The sequence below is a fragment of the Dromiciops gliroides genome, chromosome 3 (assembly GCF_019393635.1).
Source record: "Dromiciops gliroides isolate mDroGli1 chromosome 3, mDroGli1.pri, whole genome shotgun sequence".
Lineage (NCBI taxonomy): Eukaryota > Metazoa > Chordata > Mammalia > Microbiotheria > Microbiotheriidae > Dromiciops > Dromiciops gliroides.
Genome location: NC_057863.1, coordinates 640,111,393 through 640,132,729, shown reverse-complemented (window position 1 = coordinate 640,132,729; position 21,337 = coordinate 640,111,393). Strand labels below are relative to the sequence as shown.

Below are 21,337 nucleotides of genomic sequence, written 5' to 3'. Positions count from 1 at the left end.
GTTTGAGAAATCACTATACATTATATTACCCCATTCTCAAAATAAGTCTGTGAGGCAAGTGCTATTATCAACCCCACTTTACAGATGAGGAAACTGAGGCTGGGAGATTAAAGTGACTAGTCTGTGGTCCTACTGCTAGTGATTGTCTGAGGTTGGATTTGAACCCAGGTCTTCTTGACCCCAAGTCCAGCCATGTGTTCACTCCAACATCAAGGTTTGTTGTCTGGCCAGAGGGCGGGTGGTGGGGGCAGCTAGGTGGTGCAGTGGATAGAGTACCGGCCCTGGATTCAGGAGGACTTGAGTTCAAATCCAGCCTCAGACACTTGACACTTACTAGCTGTGTGACCTTGGGCTAGTCACTTAACCCTTATTGCCCTACAAAATAAAAAAAACAAAAACAGAGGGCAGGTGGTGACAAATACTTGGTAAGGTGAGCTAACAGCCCAGGCCCGTGCCCTGAGGGTTGCAGCATGATTCCCGAGGTAGCTGCAGCCCCCCAGGTGTACATCACTCACCCCCATCACTGCCTGGATCAGCAGCGTCTTGCTCTCGTCCTCCTCGTTGACCCAATTGACCTCAGCCCCATGGGCCAGCGCCTCAGCCAGGACAGGCAGGTTTCGGGCTCGGGCCGCCCTGTAGGCCAGCAGCCCCGGGTGCAGTTCCCGGCTGTCCTCCAGGTCCCAGGTCTCCCGGTCCCCCTCAGCGCTTGAGTCTTCAGATACTTCACCCTCTTGGAGAAGGAGAAAAGGAGTGGGGAGTGAGGGGAGCATCTTTCCTCCCCACCGGAGAGCTTCTTCACACAAAGAACATTGCTAAATACATACAGAAGCACAACCACGGTGGGGCAGTCTGGACTTTGTCCCAAGCCCCTCAAACTGAATGGGCGCATTTCTAGGGTGACCGTGCTCCCCAAAGGTCAATACCCCTGAACTTCAGGCCTTCTCCCACCTTCCCTTCAGTGGCCAACCCTTTGGCAGTGAGGAAATCTTGTGATGGTCTAAAATTCCCTTCATGTCTCCAGCTGTCATATCTCAGTTGGGCTCCTTCCCACCCACTTTCCTTTCTCTTCCCTCTCCCCTACACGTTGGCACCAGGGGTAACAATGCCTCATTCCAGCTCTAGGCACCTATATTTGAGCACCTGACCACTGACTGCCTGGGCAGTGGGGGCTCTGAAACCACAGGCAGGTGACCTTGGGGCCCTCCAGGTTCCCTCCCCCCATCCCTGGTTGAAGGCTTGAAGCCCCCTCCCTACCTGACCCATGGCCCTGCCCCGAGCAGCACACACCTTCTTCCATGACACTGTCTACCACAGAGCCAAAGACCAGGACGTCTGAGCTTCCATCCGTGCTGCCACCGAGGCCACTGTCGCTGCTCAGACCTGTGGGGCCAACGGGAGATAGACCCAGGGGCCCTGAATACCAAGGGGCAAGGTCCTGGGATGAATGGCATGCTGGGAGGCCGGGGATATTTGCTCTCTTTTGCTTACTGGGCTTGCCCAGCAGGATCAAAGCAGGGACTCGACTGGTGGTGCCAAAGCTATGAGCATAGGGCTCCAAAGAAGCTTTTTCAGCTCAGCCCAGGCTTAGGCAGAAAGAAAGAAAGAGCCCACCTAGGGCCCCAAAGCCGGAAGCAGAGAGCCTTAGTCTCCCCCACCCTCTCCCCCAGGCAGAAAGGGATGCTGGTCCAGAGATGGAAAGGCATTGAAGCTGGATCCCTTCTCCAGCTAGAAGGGAAAAGATCCTGGGTGGGGGAGAAATTGTGTCCCCCACAGAACCACAAAGCCTGACACACACACACCCATCCACAGACTAGAAGGGAGAAAAAATAAAATGAAATTCTGTTTAATTATAGTTAAGTTTACTGAGTCAGCCATTTGGCAAAGAGGAGCATGACGGACCAGATGGGTGAGGGCAAAAGGAGCAGATTGAGGGGTGCACATGAAGATAAGGAGACATTCACTCACTCAACTAAGTCCCTGCCTCTGGGCAAGACCAGTATTGTTCCAGGGGCACAGAGATCCACATGGAGAGTCAGACTGACAGACAGACAGACAGACAGACAGCTCCTGCTATGGTGAGCTGGGGGTGGGGGTGGGGATGGAATAAAGGGCCTTGCCTCTGGACTGTGTGCCTCTCTATCATCCATGATCCCCATCAAGACCAGGGCAGGCTAGGGTCAGAGAGCCCTGCTCATGTCTGGGAAGGGAAGCGGAGGGGAGGGAAGGGGAGGGAAGGGAACGGAAGGAAAGGGAAGGGAAGGGAAGGGAAGGTTCTCTGTACCCATTATATTTAAGGGTGGGACAAACAATGGTGAGGACTTATGGGGAGGAAAGGCTAGCTCTCCCCAGGGACAGTCCCTTGACTGTTGGGGCTTGGGGCTTGGGGCTTGAACTCAGGGTTTGATAAGATCTCCCCTCCCCATACACACCCCTGACCCTAAGTTGTTTGGATTGGTTGGAGCCTTGTGTTGGAGGCAGAGACCCCCCAGGCTCAGTCTCCATCAGGGTTTGGGTCATACATTAAAGGAATCATTTCTGCTCTCTATTTACCTTATTCCAAATATAAAGTGCTATTTAAAGAGTAAACTGAGTTCTCTCCATTCCCATCAGCAGGGGTACCAAGGCCCCTTTACTTAGAAGTGGGCAGGACACAATGTATCTTCCCATAGTAGCAACCCCTCACACACACTGATTCAGAACCATGGCTAGCTCCTGGCCTCCTCCCATCTCTCACCTCCCACTCAAACACCACCAAACTCAGCCCTACCTCTAGTCTAATTCTTTACCTGTAATGCCCTCCCCACTTATCTAAATAGGACTCCTCCTTCCAGCCCCCTAGAAAACCTACTTCCAAGCCTCCCAGATCATAGCACTCTCTTTCCTGGGATCACAAGATGATAGATTTACATCTGGTCTCTTAAGGGTCATCTAGTCCCATGCCATCATTTTACAGTCCCAATGAGGGGAAATGATTTGCCCAAGGTCACAATGGTAATAAGTAGCAGAGCAGAGATTGAATCTTGGTCTTCTGACTTCAAATTCTGCTCTTTCCACAATAACACATACCAATAGCTATAGTTAAGCTCGGCCCTGCTCCAGGAGGTGCATGAAGAGAAATCTAGAGTCCTATGGACTCCTTCAAGTCCCTCCCAGTCTCCCCAGTTCCCCTTGCCTCCCCAGGATTGATTCCATACAAGTCTCCTGATTCCAACCCTAGGGCTCCAAGCTCAGACACCACTGTAGGTCAGCCACAATCTGTGCTGAGCCTTAGAAGCAAATTTGTAGGGGGCAGCTAGGTGGTGCAGTGGATAAAGCACCAGCTCTGGATTCAGGAGGACCTGAGTTCAAATCCAGACTCAGACACTTGATACTTACTAGCTGTGTGACCCTGGGCAAGTCACTTAACCCTCATTGTCCCGCCAAAAAAAAAAGTAAATTTGTAACCCAAGAGTAGATGTGAAGTATTCCTTTGTCATTCTAGTGGAATGTCTTTAGAGGCTGGTCTCTAGGGTAAAGAAATAAGTCAAGGAGCACAAAGGGGAAAAGAGAGAAAAAAGGTCCACTTAGCCCCAGAGTCCAGCCCCTCCTCCCTTACCTCTGAGTACTGTACTGTTCCTGACTCTGCCTTCCCCTCTGCCCTCCCTTTTCTGACTGTCCCTTCAACTTGGCATCAGTGGCAGCCACTGTGATCAAGGCCACCCAACTGTCAAGTGGACTGATGATCTGTCTCCCAAGAAGAAGAAACAGCAAGAAGAAAACCACTATGCTTCCTGCTTGGTTCATCTTCCCCGGGTTCAAGTCAGGCCTAGCCTGGTCAGGGAAGATGGGAGGGAGAGAGATCTGGTGGCCACAACTTCCTGCTGGCTACTCAGCCAATGAGAAACTTGGTTCAAACTATCTGTTGACCAAACAAAAATGAAAAGGAAATGCCAGTCAGACAATAGGCTCTGAACCTGATAAGCTGTTGTTTTTGACTGAGAACCTATGGCTCCTATCTCCCCACAACATCAGCCTTCTCACTTTGTTGCTTGGTCACCTCAACTCTCTGGTGGGTCTGTGTTCACATCAATCTGAGTATTTCCTCCCAAAGTGCAGATCATCACCTATCCATCCCTGCCCATTCTGTAACACTCTTGGGATGTCAAATTGGATAAGTGAACAAAGCTCTGGGCTTAGGAAGATGTGAGTTCAAATCTCACCCCAGACACTTACTAGCTGTGTGACCCTGGGCAAGTCACTTGGCCTCTGTCTGCCTCAGTTTCCTCAACTGTAAAATGGTAATAATATAAAGGCACATTTCCTTCCCAGAGGGCTATTGAGAGGATCAGCTGAGAGAATATTTGTAAAGTGCTTTGGAAACCTCAAAGTGCTATATAAATGCTAGTGATCGTCATCATTATTATTCATTATCATTTCAACAAAAGATGTTCTACCCCATCTGCTGGGGCCTAGATCTTTTTCTCTTGACATTTCAAGGATGCTAATGAATCACAGAAGCTGTCCGTTGATTAGCCCTTATTTCTGCCTACTAAACTTAGATTCCCAAATAGATTTATGATCTCATCCATTCAGGAATTCCTTCCAGTGATGCTGAACTTCCATAAGTTCATCAAGGAGGGGTACGAGGAGGACACCCAATGTGCTGGAGACCTTGTTTGATTTCATTTCCCATCAGAAATGTACCAAGACAATGTGACTAGGATATCAAACAATGACTCACTTTACTCCTCTCCTCCTCAACATAATTAGAAATAATCTTTCACTAAGATGCATCAGATCATAGAGGATAAAGGGTCTGCCTTGGAGTCAGGAAGAACTGGGTCTGAGTCCAGCTACTAAACCAGCATGGCTGCAAGACCCTGGACAAGTCATTTGCCTTTTCAGTGCCCTGGGAAACTCTTGAAAATTATAAGTTGTGAACAAGCTGCCCATCTGCATTAGTGAAGGGTAGTTCCCTGATAGTGATAATATCAGAAGATAAAGAGAAAAGAAGAAAAAGGAAGAGGAAAAGAGGAAATAAAAGTGGAGGAGGAGGAGGAGGAAAAAGAGAACATCAATACTAAACAGACCAAATTGGAGCCCTCTACAATTTACAAAGTACTTGTAAGTATAAAGTACAAAGATTGTGATAATCTTGTGAAATGGGCAATGTAAGTCTTATCCCGTTTTACAGATGAGTAAACTGAGGCGGCCTTTCTTAAGTTCACATAGATAGTAACTGACAAAACAGGGATTCACATCCAATTCTTCTGGCTCCAAAGTCCATTGTCCCTACATAGGGAGACCTCAACTTTCCCCTCTCAGAACTAGATAAGTCTAACCACAAAATAAACCAGAAAGAAGTTAAGGAGATGAATAGAATTTTAGAAAAGTTAGATAATGTTAGACCTCTGGAGAAAACTGAATGGGAGGGGCAGTGGATAAAGCACTGGCCCTGGATTCAAGAGGACCTGGGTTCAAATCCAGTCTCAGACACTTGACACTTACCAGCTGTGTGACCCTGGGTAAGTCACTTAACCCTCATTTCCCCACCGGAAAAAAAAATGAATGGGAAAAGAAAGGAATATACCTTTTTTCATCAGTACATGGCACCTACACAAAAACTGACCATGTATTGAAACATAAAAACCTCACAACCAAATGAAGAGTGGCAGAAATATCATATGCATTCTTTTCAGATCATGATACAATCAAAATTACATTTAATAAAGGGCCATGGAAAGATAGATTAAAAATTAGTTAGAAGGGGCAGTTAGGTGGTGCAGTGGATAAAGCACTGGCCTTGGATTCAGGAGGACCTGAGTTCAAATCCAGTCTCAGACACTTGACACTAGCTGTGTGACCCTGGGCAAGTCACTTAACCCCAATTGCCTCACCAAGAAAAAAAAAGGAAAGAAACCATATATTAAACAAAATTAGTTAGAAACTAAATAATATAATCAATGGTCCCCACATAACCTTATTGACCTAGCCATTGCCCCCAATCTTACAAATCCTCTCCTTGAAATGCTGGAACCTGGAATTCTAGTGTAGGTAGCCTTGAGATGATGTCTCTACAGATCTTTGGAGTCATCACAACCCATCAGAGCCCCATAGTCCCTCTGAGTAAAGTGTTTCCTTGGAACAAGAAACGTTACAGCCTCAGATTGTTGGACAGGGAAGGCAAGATGATGTAGGGACATGGGATTGGGCATGAGAGACACTGTAGTGGAGGAAGTGACTGTCCCCCTCTCTCTCTCCCTCCCTCCTCTCCGTGCAGGCCATTGCTCAGAGATTACCTTACCTCCGGCCGGGAGGCACGCCTCAGTGCCCCCGGGGCCCAGGCCACTGTCCCACTGACCAGCTGCTGGGGGGGCCTGCGCAGACATGTGGCCAGCACCTACGAGGAAGGTGGATCGAACAGGATGGGGATTAATGGGGCAGAGCTCCCGGAAGCCAGAGGAGGATGGGCAGGAGCCCACAGAATCCCCCAAGCCCATAAGTGTCCCCCAATCCCTGAACTGTGGGGTAGGGTGGGGAGATGCCGGGGATCCAAAGGAGGGGAATTGGCTCAGGACCTGCCCTGACCCAGCCCTGTGAAGGGCCACAGACGAGTCACCCCAGTCCTAGTTCTAATCCCTGGAGTAGCTATGCCAGAGGCCCCGATCTCAAGAGACAGCATAGAAGGTGGAAACAGGAGGAAGGGGAGGGAGGGAGATGAGCCTTGTTGCTCCCACCCACACACCCTCTCACTTACTTCTTGGTCCCGCCCCAGCCGCTCCGGTGTCAAAGTAAGAGAAGAGTGAGTCCAGCTCATCAGGACAGAAGAGAGAGTCACGTCGAAATTTCCGTTCCAAAGTGCTGGCTGAGGGGGGAGGGGAAGGGATATGAGGACACTACTCAGCATCCCCCCTCCCCCCATCCCCCCAAGACCTCATGCCCCTGAGTCTATTGGGCCGATATTCCCAGGTCTCCTCCGTCCCACCCCCTCAAGGACACGGTTGAAGGTAGGGTTGAAGGTAGGCTGAAAGAGAGAGATGGGGGCAGTGAGTCAGCCCCTGGCTCCATCAGCGAGTCAGAGGGACACCTGGGCTATGACTTCCTCCGTGCCCCTCTTACACTCATTTTTTTTTTGCTTGTTTTTTTAATTTTTTTTTTAGTGAAGCAATTGGGGTTAAGTGACTTGCCCAGGGTCACACAGCTAGGAAGTGTTAAGTGTCTGAGGCCGAATTTGAACTCAGGTCCTCTTGACTCCAGGGCCAGTGCTCTATCCACTGTGCCACCTAGCTGCCCCTCTTACACTCAGTTTTAAAGAGGAATCAGGGAAAAGGCAAACAGAGCCTGAGGTGGAGAGAGATTCTTAATGTAATGCTACCAAGGTCAGTCTTGCAGTGGCCCCACCCCTACCCCAGCCCAGGATCCAGGCTCTGATGGGAGCTCCCAGGGACGGTGTGAAGAAGCCGTGGTAACAGATCTGGAAGGGACTTAGAGGGGACAAAGCTGATAGCCAGAGAGGAGGGTGACTTACCCCGGGCCACACAACCAGCTACAACCTGGCTCACCTAACTCCACTTCATCCAGCTCTTTACACCACAGAGCAATCGCTTCAATCTCACTAGCATGGAATATCCCCAAACCCTGCTAACTGCTCCTTCCTTACAGGAGACCCCTCCCTGGAGGATATAACTCCCCCTTGAACTTCCCTACATTCTCAGTCTGGAGAGAGGGGGGGTGCTGGGTTCAAAGGGAAGAGATGAAGTAAGTTGTGTGGGGAGATGGAGGATTCCGAGGGCCCAAGGAAACAAGAGGTGGGAGGAGTATTCACTTGACAAAAGATGCAGAGGAGACTTGGGCCAGTTGGCTTGCAGAATTTACAAACACGAAAGCTGAGGGAGGAGGGCAGGAAAGATTTGGGGTACAGGGGTCCCCCACCTGAAGATAGGGCTGCGGGAGAGATGGCGGCAGGCTCTTGCCGGAGCTGGCGTCGCATCCGGGGCACCCGGGGAGAACTGTGGTGTCGTCGACATTTCTTCATGCTCCATCGCCTGGGCTTGGCCTCTCCCCGACCCGTCGTCTCACTGGCCTCCACCCCAGCCCCTGGAAGCTTCTTCAGGAACTTTCTCTCCACATACTTGACCTTGATCCAAGCCTCCTTGTCCTGCCTGGGGAGGAGAAGGTGGCGGTGAGGATGCAAGACCAAAGGCTGAACAGTCCCCTGACTTTACTATGATCCCAATCTTTGGCCCCCGGGGTCCCCCTGCTCTTATAGCCTCATCAATAAATCCCTAACTTTTAAATTGTTTATGTGTTTTCTCCTCATAGAAGAACAGGGTGAGTTCTGTGAGAATGGAGATAGTCTCTTTCTTTCTTTTTTTTTTGGGGGGGGGGCAGGACAATGAGGGTTAAGTGACTTGCCCAGGGTCACACAGTAAGTGTCAAGTGTCTGAGGTCATATTTGAACTCCGGTCCTCCTGAATCCAAGGCCGGTGCTTTATCCACTGCACCACCTAGCTGCCCCCTAGTCTCTATCTTTCTATTTGTATCCACTCAGGGTCTAGCACAGTGCTTAGTAAACAGTAAGTGCCTAATAAATGCTTATTCTTTCTAAGAGGACCCTGGACCCTCCATACTCCTCTATCTTTCTAATCTCTGACCCTACCTTTCCACCTCAACTAACCATGATCCTCTTGCTCCATCTCCTCTCAGCCTCTAAATCCAGTCTTCCATCCCCCACCCCTGACCCCCCTCCTCCATCTCCTTGTCCCATGATCTTATTCCTATATGCCTCCCACCATTGGCTACACTTCCTCTGAGTCCACTCTTCCATCTTCCCACCTCCTGACCTCATCCCTACATCTTCCCAGACTCTTCCATATACTCACCCATGAACCCATCCTTGATCATCCATCCTCTCAACTTCTGAGCTCACTTTTTATCCCCCAACCCATGCCCACATCCCTACATTCCCCTAAACTCTGAGACCATTCTTCCATCCCCCTGCCCACAACATGCATGACTCCTCTCTCTATCTCTTCTTCCACAACCCTCTGTCCTTTTACCCATGTCCTCCTCCCTCTAGCCTTGACACCACTCCATGCTCTCAACATCCGAGCCCTCTTCCACCTCCCAGCCCATGACTCCATCTCTCCATTGCCCCATCATATGAACCCAGTGCTCCATCCCTCTATGCTTGACTCCACTCCTCCATGCTCTCAACATCTAAGCCCACCCATCCATCCCCTTGCCCATCCCTGCCACCCATACACCCTCCAAACCCTGAGCCCACTCCTTCATCCTTCTACCTATGGCCTTATCCCTTTCTTTTTTCATTCATGACCCCATCCCTCTATCTCTCTACCCATGATATCCCTCCATCTTCCCAGAGTGAATTCAGTCTTCCATCTCTTTGCTATGACCCCAACTCTATATCTCCCCAACCTCTGACCCTACCCTTCTATTTCCCTCAATCCCTGACCCCAGCTCATCCATCACCCTGTCTTTTGACCTACTAACCTGGAACTTGAGGCTGTTGGCTTCTGGAGCCCCAGTTCTTCACACTGAGCCTCATAGATCTGGTTCACGGTGCTATTCCCAAGTTCACACATCAGCTGTGAAGGAGGAGAAGACTAATAGGATTAAGCCTCATCAATAGCTCTGATAGACAATCCCAACACCCCTCCCTCCCCCCCACACACACACCTGTAGGGACCACACTAACCTTCAGCAGCTCTGGTTCCCAGGAGTCCAGTGTCAGGGACCGGACCTTGGAGCAGTGGACCCCCAGACTCCTGAGTTACAGGGAGGAATGAGAAACAGGGAGTCAGGGGAGGGGTTAAATTCAAAGCCAGCCTCCCTAGGACTGACCTACGATAACCCTCAGCCACATGTGGCTTAGCTGCCGTGAGCTTTTCCCCCTAGGCTGCTCATCTCCTCGGTCACATCAGCCCAAGCTGGAAGTGATTAGCAAAGGAAATCTGTTCCCAGACTAGATTCTCATGATGCATTCCAAAGCCAGATGAAAATGATTTGGGGATTATCTCAAGCTCGCTTGCTATAGAGATTACCCAGACTGCTGCTCTCTCCATTCCCCAAAGGCAGATGAAGCTGCATGAACCCTCCTGAGTAGTCAGAGGAACTGGAGGCTGTCAGGGACCCTGCCTGGGTATGAATACTCTCTATGGCATCCCAATAGTCATCCAGACTGCTGAGGGATCTCCAGGGATGGGAAACTGTCTCCCTTCCAAAGGAGCTAGCCGCTGCCACCAAGCTTTTCTATATATTTGACTAAGATCTGTTCATCTGAAACTCCTCTTCCCTGCCTCCACCAGTGGTTGGAAAGAGAGAAGGCAGGGAGTATCCTGGCTCTCCACTCTTCTTCATGACCACCCCTCAAACACGTGGGAACAACAAGCAGGCCTCCCTTCTCAATTTGTCTCTTCTACAGGCTGAACTTCCCCATGTTCTTTCAATCAATCCTCTGTCCCCCACCTTTGGATGCACTTTAGCTTATCAACGTTCTTTCTTTTTTTAAAAAGCAATGTCCTTTCAAAAAGTTGGGCATCCAGCCCAAACATTGGGGAATGGCTGAACATGTGGTATGTGATTATAATGGACTATTATACTGGGCTGTAAGAAATGATGAGCACACAGATTTCAGAAAAACCTGGAAAGACTTAGATGAACTGATACAAAGTAAATTGAGCAGAACCAGGAGAACTTTGTACACAGGAACAGCAATAAAATACAATGATCAACTGTGGGTAACTTGGCTATTATTTTCAGCAAAACAATGATCTTAGACAGTTCCAAAGGACTCCTGATGAAAAATGCCATCCACCTCCAGAGAAAGAACTGATGGAGTCTGAATGCAGATTGAAGCAGACTATTTTTCACTTTCTGCATTTTTCCATGGTTTTTTTCCCCTGTGAGTCTGTGTCTTCTTTCACAACATGACTAATATGATAGTGTTTTGCATGGTTGAACACATATAACCTATATGAATTTTCTTACTGTCTCAGGGAGGGGGTACATGAGGGAGAGAGAAAATTTAGAACTCAATTTTTTTTAAAATAGTGTTAATTGTCTTTATATGTAACTGGGGAATTTTTTTTAAATTAAAAAGTAAAATATTCAAAAATAAAGGAAGGAAGGAAGGAAGGAAGGAAGGAAGGAAGGAAGGAAGGAAGGAAGGAAGGAAGGAAGGAAGGAAGGAAGGAAGGAAGGAAGGAAGGAAGGAAGGAAGGAAGGAAGAAAAGAAAAGAAAAGAAAAGGAAAGGAAAGGAAAGGAAAGGAAAGGAAAGGAAAGGAAAGGAAAGGAAAGGAAAGGAAAGGAAAGGAAAGGAAAGGAAAGGAAAGGAAAGGAAAGGAAAGGAAAGGAAAGGAAAGGAAAGGAAAGGAAAGGAAAGGAAAGGAAAGGAAAGGAAAGGAAAGGAAAGGAAAGGAAAGGAAAGGAAAGGAAAGGAAAGGAAAGGAAAGGAAAGGAAAGGAAAGAAAAGAAAAGAAAAGAAAGAAAGCTGGGACATCCAGAATTGAACATCATCATCATCATGAAGAAGCTATGCTAAGCCCTTAAAAATATTCTTTCATTTGATCCTCATAAGAATCCTGTAAGGAGGTGCCATTATTATCCCCATTTTACAGTTAAAGAAACAGAGGCTGACAGAAGTTAAGTGACTTGCCCAAGGTCACACGGCTCGTATCTGAGGCTAGACTTGCACTCAGATCCTCCTGACTCCATTGTGCCACCTAGCTACCTATATGCTGTATGATGCTACAGATGTGTCCGGACCAGGGCAGAGGACAAAGTGAGAGCTCCCTCTCTGTGTCCTCTAACTCACTGTAACCTGAGATCAAGAAGAGGTCAGTCTATGTCCTTACATCCTACCCTTAGGCTTAGAGTAAGTCTTGTATCATCCCCTGAGGCCTTTAACCTGGGGTCTCCTGTCCTGCTTCTGGGGCTCCTGAGGCCCCAATCCAGAACAGTGAGTCAGTGTGATGCAGTGAACAGAGTGTGGGACCTGGAGTCATCAAATCATCCCTCTGCCACTTACTAGCTGTGTGACCCTGGACAAGTCACTTCACTCTGCTGAGACCCAGTTGTTCATCCCTAAATGAGAACAATAAAATCCACGGGACTTGCCTCCCAGTGCTAATGGTGGGGAGGATCTGGTGAGATTATGGATTTAAAGCAATTTGCAAAGTGTTATATCAACATCCATTATTTGTCATGATTTTACCCACAGTCTTCACCCGAGGTTCTTAAGGCTCCTACCCCAGAATCCCCAACATGATGTACTCAGCTCACTTCCCCATGCCAGGTTATTGAGTACTTAGCCTGGTGGGGATAGAGTGTGGGGAGGGTCTGTGTTCAAATTCCAATGACCCTGGGAAAATCCCTTCACTTGAGCCTCAGTTTCCCCATTCACGAAATGAAGATAATACCTCTGAGGTCCCTGAGGTCCCTAAGGCCCCAGCCACAGCCCTGATGTTCTAGAGGCCCCCCTACCTTGGCCCTGAAGCTCCTGATCCCTCCCCCTCCTCCCCACATGCCCTCCCCCACTACATACACACCTGTGGATGCCTGAGCACTCGATGCACAGCAGGATACCTAGGTTGATGCTGGCCCAGCGGGGGTCAGGCTGCCCACAGTCACAACAGTGACCATTGCCCGCCACACTCTGCACCCGCTGTAGGATGCCCTCCCCCTTGCTGCTTCTATCCCTGGTGTCTGGGGCGGAGTCAATACTGCTGGTGGACGGGGATGCCGTTCGGTCCAGTCTCTAGGAAAGTAGAAAGGTGGAGGTAACACCCGGGCCTGGGTATCCACAGCAGGGACAGGTCCACCACCCCAAACCCTAGACACGAGAAAAGGACAATGGCTACATGGGGATAGTGCACTACCATGGGCAGCCAGCAGATGGCAGGGCAACTCCGCTGTGCCAGACCCTGGAGGGGCTAGCAGTCTCTAGACACAACCTCACCTCAATGTAGTAGCTATCAGGACTTTCCCGGTAAGCCGAAGCAATGCTGGCCTGGACTGCCTGAACCCAGGCCTGGCGGAGCTTCTCCGAGTCAGCCTGTAGCATGCAGCTCCTGGGGAGGAGGGAGGAGGGAGGAGGGAAGACGGAGGAGAGATCAAGACTGGGACCGGGGAGCCAAGTCCCCAACCTTTCCCCCAGGGAGCCCCTCATTTCATACAAGCTTCCCCCAAACTGACTCCAGACAGGGGGCACCACCTCCAGGAAACCCAGCCCGCCTCTGGAGAAAAAACCTGGTAGCAGCGCCCTCCCCATCCCTGGCATCTCCTCCCTCCTCAGCCAGCATCCAGGCCCCTTACTTTGTAGGGGAGACCACCTCGAAGCAAAATCTCCTCTCTATGTCCTCACATGGCTTCACAGTGCAGAGACGGAGATCTTCCACCACCACGGTCAACCCATCCTGGAGGGATAGACCCATTGAAAGCCCAAACTCACGAAACACCCTTCCCCAGACCTCTGGACCCAAGACCTACTGACTGCCTCATAGATCAACTCCTGACTGGCCACAGAGTACTGACTCCCCTGACTCATAAGCCCAGCACTCAACCCAATGACTACCCATCCTGGGGTCTGAGCCACTAGCCATGGCATTAGATACTGACCTCCCGACCACTCAGTTTTGGAACTCTTATCAACCGATGGGGTATTTTATTTTTATTTTCTTCTTCTTCATCATTATCAATAGCAATAATGACATTGTTATATATGTGTGTTATGTGTATATATATATATATGTAAAACCACATCTATATGTATATACACATCTATATGTGTAGGTTGAGAATATATGTGTACATGTGCATGATGCACATACACATACATATACATATGTGTGTGTGTGTAACCAGCATCTAAGGTTTACAAAACATTTTCCATATGTTATCTCGTGTGATTATACCATAATCACAGCCCTGAGACCACTCAAGGGGAGAGAGAAAAGAATGGAGTAGCTTTCTGGGGAGTAGTAGGGGGGCCCCTCTGTCCCTAGACACTGGGCTTTGAGGGATGAAGGAGAAAAAAGCTTCCCCTATTCTCTCCTCTCCTCCCTCCCCATCCTTAGCTATGCACTATGGGAAAGAAATAACTAGAAATGCTTCCAGAACCCATCAGGCCAGCAGCCTCAGCCCCCGGAGGCTCAGCTCCTGCCCACTTACCTTGAGCTTCTTCTGGTAGACCAGTTGGCTGTTCTGTATGGAGAACCACCTCCTACAAGAAGAAGTATGGAAGTCTTGAAGGGGGCAGCCTCCTCCCCAGAACCTGCCTGGCCACTGCCCTTTCCTCCTCTCCAGGATCTCATGATATTCCCAAAGCAAAAGTCTGATTATGTCACCCCCCCACTTTAAGGTTAAACTAAAACTCCTGTTTGGTATTTAAGTCTTTCCCATTCTGGCTCCAACCTTTTCTTTTTCCAGACTCATTACACATTACTCCCACTCCCACAGGTTTGGCTCCAGTCAGACCGGCCTTCCTGTTCACCACATACAGCATTCTATCTCAAACTTTCCTGCCTTTGCACGAGATGTTCTCTCTGCTTGGAATGTCTTCCCTTCCCCCACCTTGACCTCTTAGAACCCCAGCTCCCTTCTAGGCTCAGTTCAAGCAGCACCTCCATCAAGAGTCTCTCCTGAGTCCCCTGGTAGTTAATACCTTCCCCTGTCCCAGTATCTTTTTTGGTATCTGTCCTGCATTTATTTCTCTTCATGCTATATTCTCCCAATAGAATGTAAACTCCTTGAGGGCAGGGCCTGATTCATTCATTTCCCTATACTCTTTCTTGGCTACTACCATGTTCACTCTAACTCTCACCGATTCCATGTCTTGAAGGCATTGCTGGCTCTCTTGAAGAGGTATCCCTCCATGACCACGCCATTGGGAGCATCTACATCAAACTCCACTTTGGATTCATCATAGGAGAAGTCCTGGTGGGGGGAGGGGAAGGATGAGAGGTCAGTGAAGGAGAAAAGAGGTACCTCATCCTCTTCCCCCTAGCCACCATGCTCTCTCCCCTATGTGCACACTCAAATTACCAAAATACCAACACCTCCAAGCCAATAGACTCATTCATTCCCTTCCCTGCCTGGAGGGAAGGGGCAGCTAGAGGAGATGTCCGTGGTACTGAAACCAGATTCCTGCTCCAATCTAAAGACCCTCAGCCACCATCCCCTCCCCTCCATCTCTTCCCCTCTATCTCTTCCCCCGGGGGGGCCTCAGCATAATAGGCAAACTCACCTGCAGCAAAGTCTGAAGTCAACCGATTCCGGGGGCAAGAGAGAATAGGAAATGAAAGTGAGCAAAGGGTCTCCCCAATGATGACAGTTCCCAATTCTATCCACCCTTACTCCCAACAGGTATCTTCCTTATATTAGTACTCCCTGATCCCCAAGAGGGCAATCCCACATTAGGAGGCCAGTCTTTCCCTATATTTTCTCTTAAAGTTTTATTTTTTAAAAAAACTTGGCACTTACTAGCTGTGTGACCCTGGGCAAGTCACTTAACCCCCATTGCCTCATTAAAAAAAAAAAGAAGGGGTAGCTAGGTGGCACAGTGCATAGAGCACCGGCCCTGGATTCAGGAGTACCTGAGTTCAAATCCAGCCTCAGACACTTGACACTTACTAGCTGTGTGACCCTGGGCAAGTCACTTTACCCCCATTGCCCCATTTAAAAAAAAAGAAAAGAAAAGAAAAACTTGGAAATGTCCTTAGATATTTAGTCCCCAACTCACCACCACCACCATTTGACACATAGGGAAACTAAGTTTCCCTGAGGTCACACGGTAGGTAAGTAGAAGTGCCAACACTGGAACCCAGGTCTTTTGACTCTCAGTTCAGTGTTATTTCCACCACACCATAGGATTTCATTGAGGAATGATGATAACTGTAATCCCCCACATTTGTACACACTGAGTCCCTGAGAGGGGAGGTGACTTGCTCAGGGTCACACAGTAAGCCAGAGGTGGAGCTGCAGCCAGATCAGTCTCCCGACTCCCTCCAAGTGAGGACTGTTTCCACAATCCGCTCATTACTTCTCCAAAAGCCTCACTGATCTTGGTCAGTGGGGTCCCTCTGTCCCACACAATGATGGAAACTCACCCCAAAGAGGTCATTTCTTCACTAAGGAGAGACTGAGCTCTTCCCTTCTCACATAAGGTACCCTATCCCTGGCCTGAAGACATGACCCAGCATGTCCAAGACAGCTGAGTGACCCTGAGTGACCTTGGAACCTCTCGTTAAGTCGTTTTTAGTCATGTCTGGCTCTTCACTGGAGTGGTTTGCCATTTCCTTCTCCAGTTCATTTTACATATGAGGAAACTGAGGCCAGCAGGGTTAAGTGACTTGCCAAGGGTCACACAGCTAGTAAGTGTCTGAGGCCAGATTTGAACTCAGGCCCCTTCTTGATTCCAGGCCCTCAACACCACTGTGCCACCTAGCTGCCTCACCTTTTTTTTTCCATTACATGTAAAGATAGTTCTCAACTTTTGTTTATACAAGCTTTCCAATCTCAGATTTTTCTCCCTCCCTCCCCCCTCCCCTAGACAGCAGGCCATCTGATATAGGTTATATATATATATAATAACATTAAACATATTTCTGCATTAGTCATGTTATAAGAGAAAAATCAGAGCAATGAGGAAAAACCTCAAAATAGAAAAACAGCACCAAAAACAAAAGACATAGTATGGTTCATTCAGCATCTATACTCCACAGTTCTTTTTTTCCCCCTGGATTTGGAGATCCTCCTCCATCATGAGTTCCCTGGAACCCTTCTATACTATTGTATTGGTGAGAAGAATATAGTCCATCACAGTAGATCAACACACAATGTTGATGATACTGTGTACAATGTTCTGGTTCTGCTCATCTCACTCATCATCAGCTCACGTAAGACCCTCCAGGTTTCTCTGAACTCCTCCTGCTCATCGTTTCTTACAGCACAATAGTATTCCATTACATTCATATACCACAACTTGTCCAGCCATTCCCCAATGGATGGGCACCCCCTCAACTTCCAATTCCTTGCCACCACATAAAGAGAGCTGCCTCACCTTTAAAGAGGAAGGTAACGCATTCTTCTCCACCTTTATCAATGGCAGATGAAATAGAAGGGACTTAAATTAGACACAAACAAGAACTTCTTGACCTGTGATACAGTGGAAATAACCCTGAATTTAGAATCTTAAGGCCTGAGTTCAAATCCCAGGTGTGCCACTCACTACTTATGCGACCTCAGCAAATCACTTTATCTCTCTGGGTCAAGGTTTCTTCATTTGAAAATGAGAGGGTTGGATTAGATACCCTCTGAGCTCCCTTCCAGTTTGAGAAATAGTCAGGGGTGTGCTGAATTGGCTGAGGCTGGCTCACAAGAGTTGGTTGTAAAATTTTTTGTGTGAGCATTTACAACTTGGATATAGGCAAATACTACAAATTAGGGCTTGATTTGTTGTGTTGATTGTCTCAATTTAAGAAAGTGATGGGGAAATGCTGACAATGCAGATTAAATTTCAAAGTGTGTTGTGTATACTTTTTTTTTTTTTAAGAGCTGGTTGTTAAACATTGGCCAGTATATCCTTGCCAATCTTGTGACCTGGGAGAAACAGTTAGACCTGGGCACAGAGTCGGGGAAGATGTCTGAAAAAGTAGATGGGATAGATGATAATCTATTGAATTAGGGGGGAGCCCTGATCAAGAACATGGGAATAGCCCCTCCCAGTCAGCCTTAGCTGGCAGATGGTCTGATTTCTGAGAGCTATAGAACACCAGGAGCACCCCACAGGAAGGCCATTCCTTCTGTCTTCAAAACCTATGGGACTCATAGCAGCTCCCCCTTTAAAATGGGGTACAGTAGATGTTGACAATGGATGGGATTTAAAGAACCTCAGGGGATCATAAAAAAGACAGACTTTTCTATCCCTAGACATCACTGGATTCCAGAATAGGGACCTTGGAGAGGAAGGGGCCATAGACCTAGAACTATAAAGGACCTTAGAAATGACTGAGTCCGATCCCCTCATATATATATATATATATATATATATATATATATATATATATATATATATATATATATATATATATATATATATATATATATACAGACAAAGAAACTGAGGCTCCAGGAAGGTCAAATGATTTTCCCAAATTCACATAACTAGTAAGTGTTTGAGGAGAGATTTGAACCCAGGTCTTCCTGACTCCAGGTCTAGTGCTCTTCCATGCTACACCATGTTGAGGGGCTAACAGTGGGATAGCTCACAAAGAACAGCTAGCCAGCTGTGTAAGAAGAGGAGCCAACAGGACAGATAGTCCCCCACCAGCCTTTCTAGCAACTCTCTCTCTCCTGGCCCTGGGGGTACGGGGAGAGGGAAGGAGAGGAATAGGAATGGGGGTAGCCACATAATATCTACTCAACATCAATGACTTTTGAGGAGAGAGTGAACACTAACAACACGGGATGTGGGCAGAGAAGGCTTCAGGGAGGAGGAAGGATTCAAGTTGAGTCTTAAAGAGAGACAAGGAATCTGAGAAGCAAAGATAAGGAGAAAACATTCCAAGTGTGGAGAATGTTTTGAGCAATGTGTCTTTCAGGAGTTGTGTTGTATTTGTGGGTCTGGCTTAGATGGAATTAAATTGTATAGAGGGAAGTAATGTGAAAGAAGATGGGAAAGGTGGGTAGGAACTAGATTGTAGACGGTCTAAAATGCCAGGTTGAGATGGGATATTCTATCTTAGAGGTGATAGGGAGCCATTGAAGGTCCTTGAGCAGAGGCGGATGAGAAGCTGAATTAGAGGGGTGACTGTGTGATTGAAGAGAAGGGGACATGGATGAGAAGCATTATAGAGGCAAAGCCAAGCAGTCCTTGCAGCTGATTGGATATAGGGAAGAGGAGGGTAGAGGAGAATGAGGCATCAAAGGTAATTCCAGGGGCAGCTAGGTGGTGCAGTGGATGAAGCACTGGCCCTGGATTCAGGAGGACCTGAGTTCAAAGCCAGCCTCAGACACTTAACACTTACTAGCTGTGTGACCCTGGGCAAGTCACTTAACCCCCATTGCCTCTCAAAAAAAACCCCCAAAAAACAAACAAACAAACAAAACAAAACAATCGGGGGTGGCTAGGTGGCGCAGTGGATAAGCACCGGCCCTGGATTCAGGAGTACCTGAGTTCAAATCCGGCCTCAGACACTTGACAATTACTAGCTGTGTGACCCTGGGCAAGTCACTTAACCCCCCATTGCCCTGCCAAAAAAACCCACAAAAAACAAAAAAAAAAAAGGTAATTCCAAGGTTATGAATGTGGATGACTAAAAAAATGATGCTGGGTTCAAATTAGCAGTAAAATCTGGAGGAGGAACAAGTTTAAGGCAGAGGCTGGGTTCTGCTTTGGAGATGCTGATTTTGAGATGCCTACAGGACATCCTGGTGACATCCTCCAGACACGTGATAAGTGACTGGAGCTTGGGAGGGGATGAGGGATGGGTGGGAGTCAGGTACAAAAAGATGAACCCGTGGGAGGTGATAAGATAAGAGAGACAAACAGAGATAAACAGAGATAGAAGAGACGGGGACACAGAGAGATGAGACCAAGAAAAACAAATACAGAGAAAGTGAGCTAGAAAAACAAACCGAAATAAATTATACAGAGAGATGAAGACATAGAGAGATTAGAGACAGAGACAGAGGGGTGAGAGAAAGGAGAGAGAGAGAGAGAGAGAGAGAGAGAGAGAGAGAGAGAGAGAGAGAGAGGTGAACAGAGAGAGACAAAAACAGAAAAAGTGAGGTGGAGAGATAGAGAAATGATAGAGAGGAACAAAGATATAGAAAGATCAGAGACAGAGGTGTGAGAGAAAGGGTGGGGGTAATGTGAACAGATGGAGATAAGAGACACAGAAAAAAGAAAGCAGAGGGCCCAGGATAGAACCTTGGGGGACCCCCATAATTTGGGGGTAGGTAGGAAATAAGGATAATGATCCACCAAAGGAGACTGAGAAGGAGAGGTCAGACAGGAAGGAGGACAACCAGGAGAGAAACCTAAAGGAGAAGGGAGTGGTCCACATTAGTTGCAGGGAGATCAAAGAGGATAAATAATGAAAAAAGGCCAGTGGATTTAGCTGCTGAGAGATGATGGGTAATCTTAGAGAAAGCTGCGTCACTTGAGTGGTGGCGGCTGGAAGCCAGATTGCAAGGGAGTGAGAAGTGAATGAGGGCGTTGGCAGTGGAGGCAGCAAGGGTAAAAGATTCTTTCTCTAAGTGTGGCAGGGAAAGTGAGGGGAAACTATATGGCCAATATCTGAGGGGATGACAGGTTCAAGTGGGGACTTTTTAAGCATGACAGGGAAGCTGGTAGAGAGGGAGAGATTGAAGATGTGAGAGAGGTGCAGAATGATTCCTGGAATAGAGAGGAAGGAAGGAAGGAAGGAAGGAAGGAAGGAAGGAAGGAAGGAAGGAAGGAAGGAAGGAAGGAAGGAAGGAAGGGAGGGAGGGAAGGAGGGAGGGAGGGAGGGAGGGAGGAAGGGAAGAAGAAAGGGAAGAAGGAAGGAAGGAGACAAGCATTTATTAAGTGCCTACTGTGCTAAGCACTTTACTAATATTATTTCATCTTATCCTCATAACCAGCCTTGGAGGTAGTTGCTATTATTGTTTTACAGTAGAGGAAATTGAGGCAGGTAGCAGTTAAGTGACAGCTGGGAAGCATCTGAGGCAAGATTAGAATCTGGGCCAGGGAGTAGCTAGGTGGCGCAGTGGATAAAGCACCTGCCCTGGATTCAGGAGGACCTGAATTCAAATCCGACCTCAAACACTTGACACTTACTAGTTGTGTGACCCTGGGCAAGTCACTTAACCCTCATTGCCCCCCGCTCCTACACACACAAAGATTAGAATCTGGGTCTTTTCTGACTCAATTCTGTGCTTTATTCACTGAATGCCCTAGCTGCCTAAGATCTAAACTCTTTTACTCCTGTCTCTGATGAGCAGACTTGAGAGTAAAGGACTTGATGGAGTTTTGAAATATAGAGTTAGGGAGAAGCTCACAGGAAATGGGCCTCTATTTTCTCAGAAAAGTAGGAGGCAAGGACATCTGCTGTGAGGGGAGGAAGAGGAGGAGGAGAAAGAAAAGGTCTGGAACAGCTGATGGGACAAGTGGGACAGAAAGTCAACAAGGAATAAATAAAAAAGTTTCACCATGCAATAGCAAGGGCCCATCTGCGATTCAATAAAAAATATGTAAGGGCACCCATCAGCAAGGTTGTGTGATTTCCTCCTTTTTAGAGGCAGCTAGGTGGCACCATAGTGCACAGAGCACTGGACCTAGAATCAGGGGGACCT

At 48.0% G+C, this 21,337-nt stretch overlaps 1 protein-coding gene across 1 annotated transcript in view; it reads right to left on the bottom strand.

The window, feature by feature from the left end:
• The window catches only part of ACAP3 (ArfGAP with coiled-coil, ankyrin repeat and PH domains 3), a 65,395-nt gene that overhangs the window by 8,684 nt on the left and 35,374 nt on the right, over positions 1–21,337 (bottom strand). The window contains 13 exon segments of the mRNA XM_043993866.1: positions 516–730; positions 1,288–1,380; positions 6,284–6,379; positions 6,737–6,844; positions 7,912–8,141; positions 9,493–9,587; positions 9,698–9,767; positions 12,550–12,758; positions 12,960–13,071; positions 13,316–13,416; positions 14,171–14,222; positions 14,823–14,935; positions 15,246–15,257. Of these exon segments, the coding sequence (XP_043849801.1) occupies positions 516–730; positions 1,288–1,380; positions 6,284–6,379; positions 6,737–6,844; positions 7,912–8,141; positions 9,493–9,587; positions 9,698–9,767; positions 12,550–12,758; positions 12,960–13,071; positions 13,316–13,416; positions 14,171–14,222; positions 14,823–14,935; positions 15,246–15,257 (1,506 nt within the window).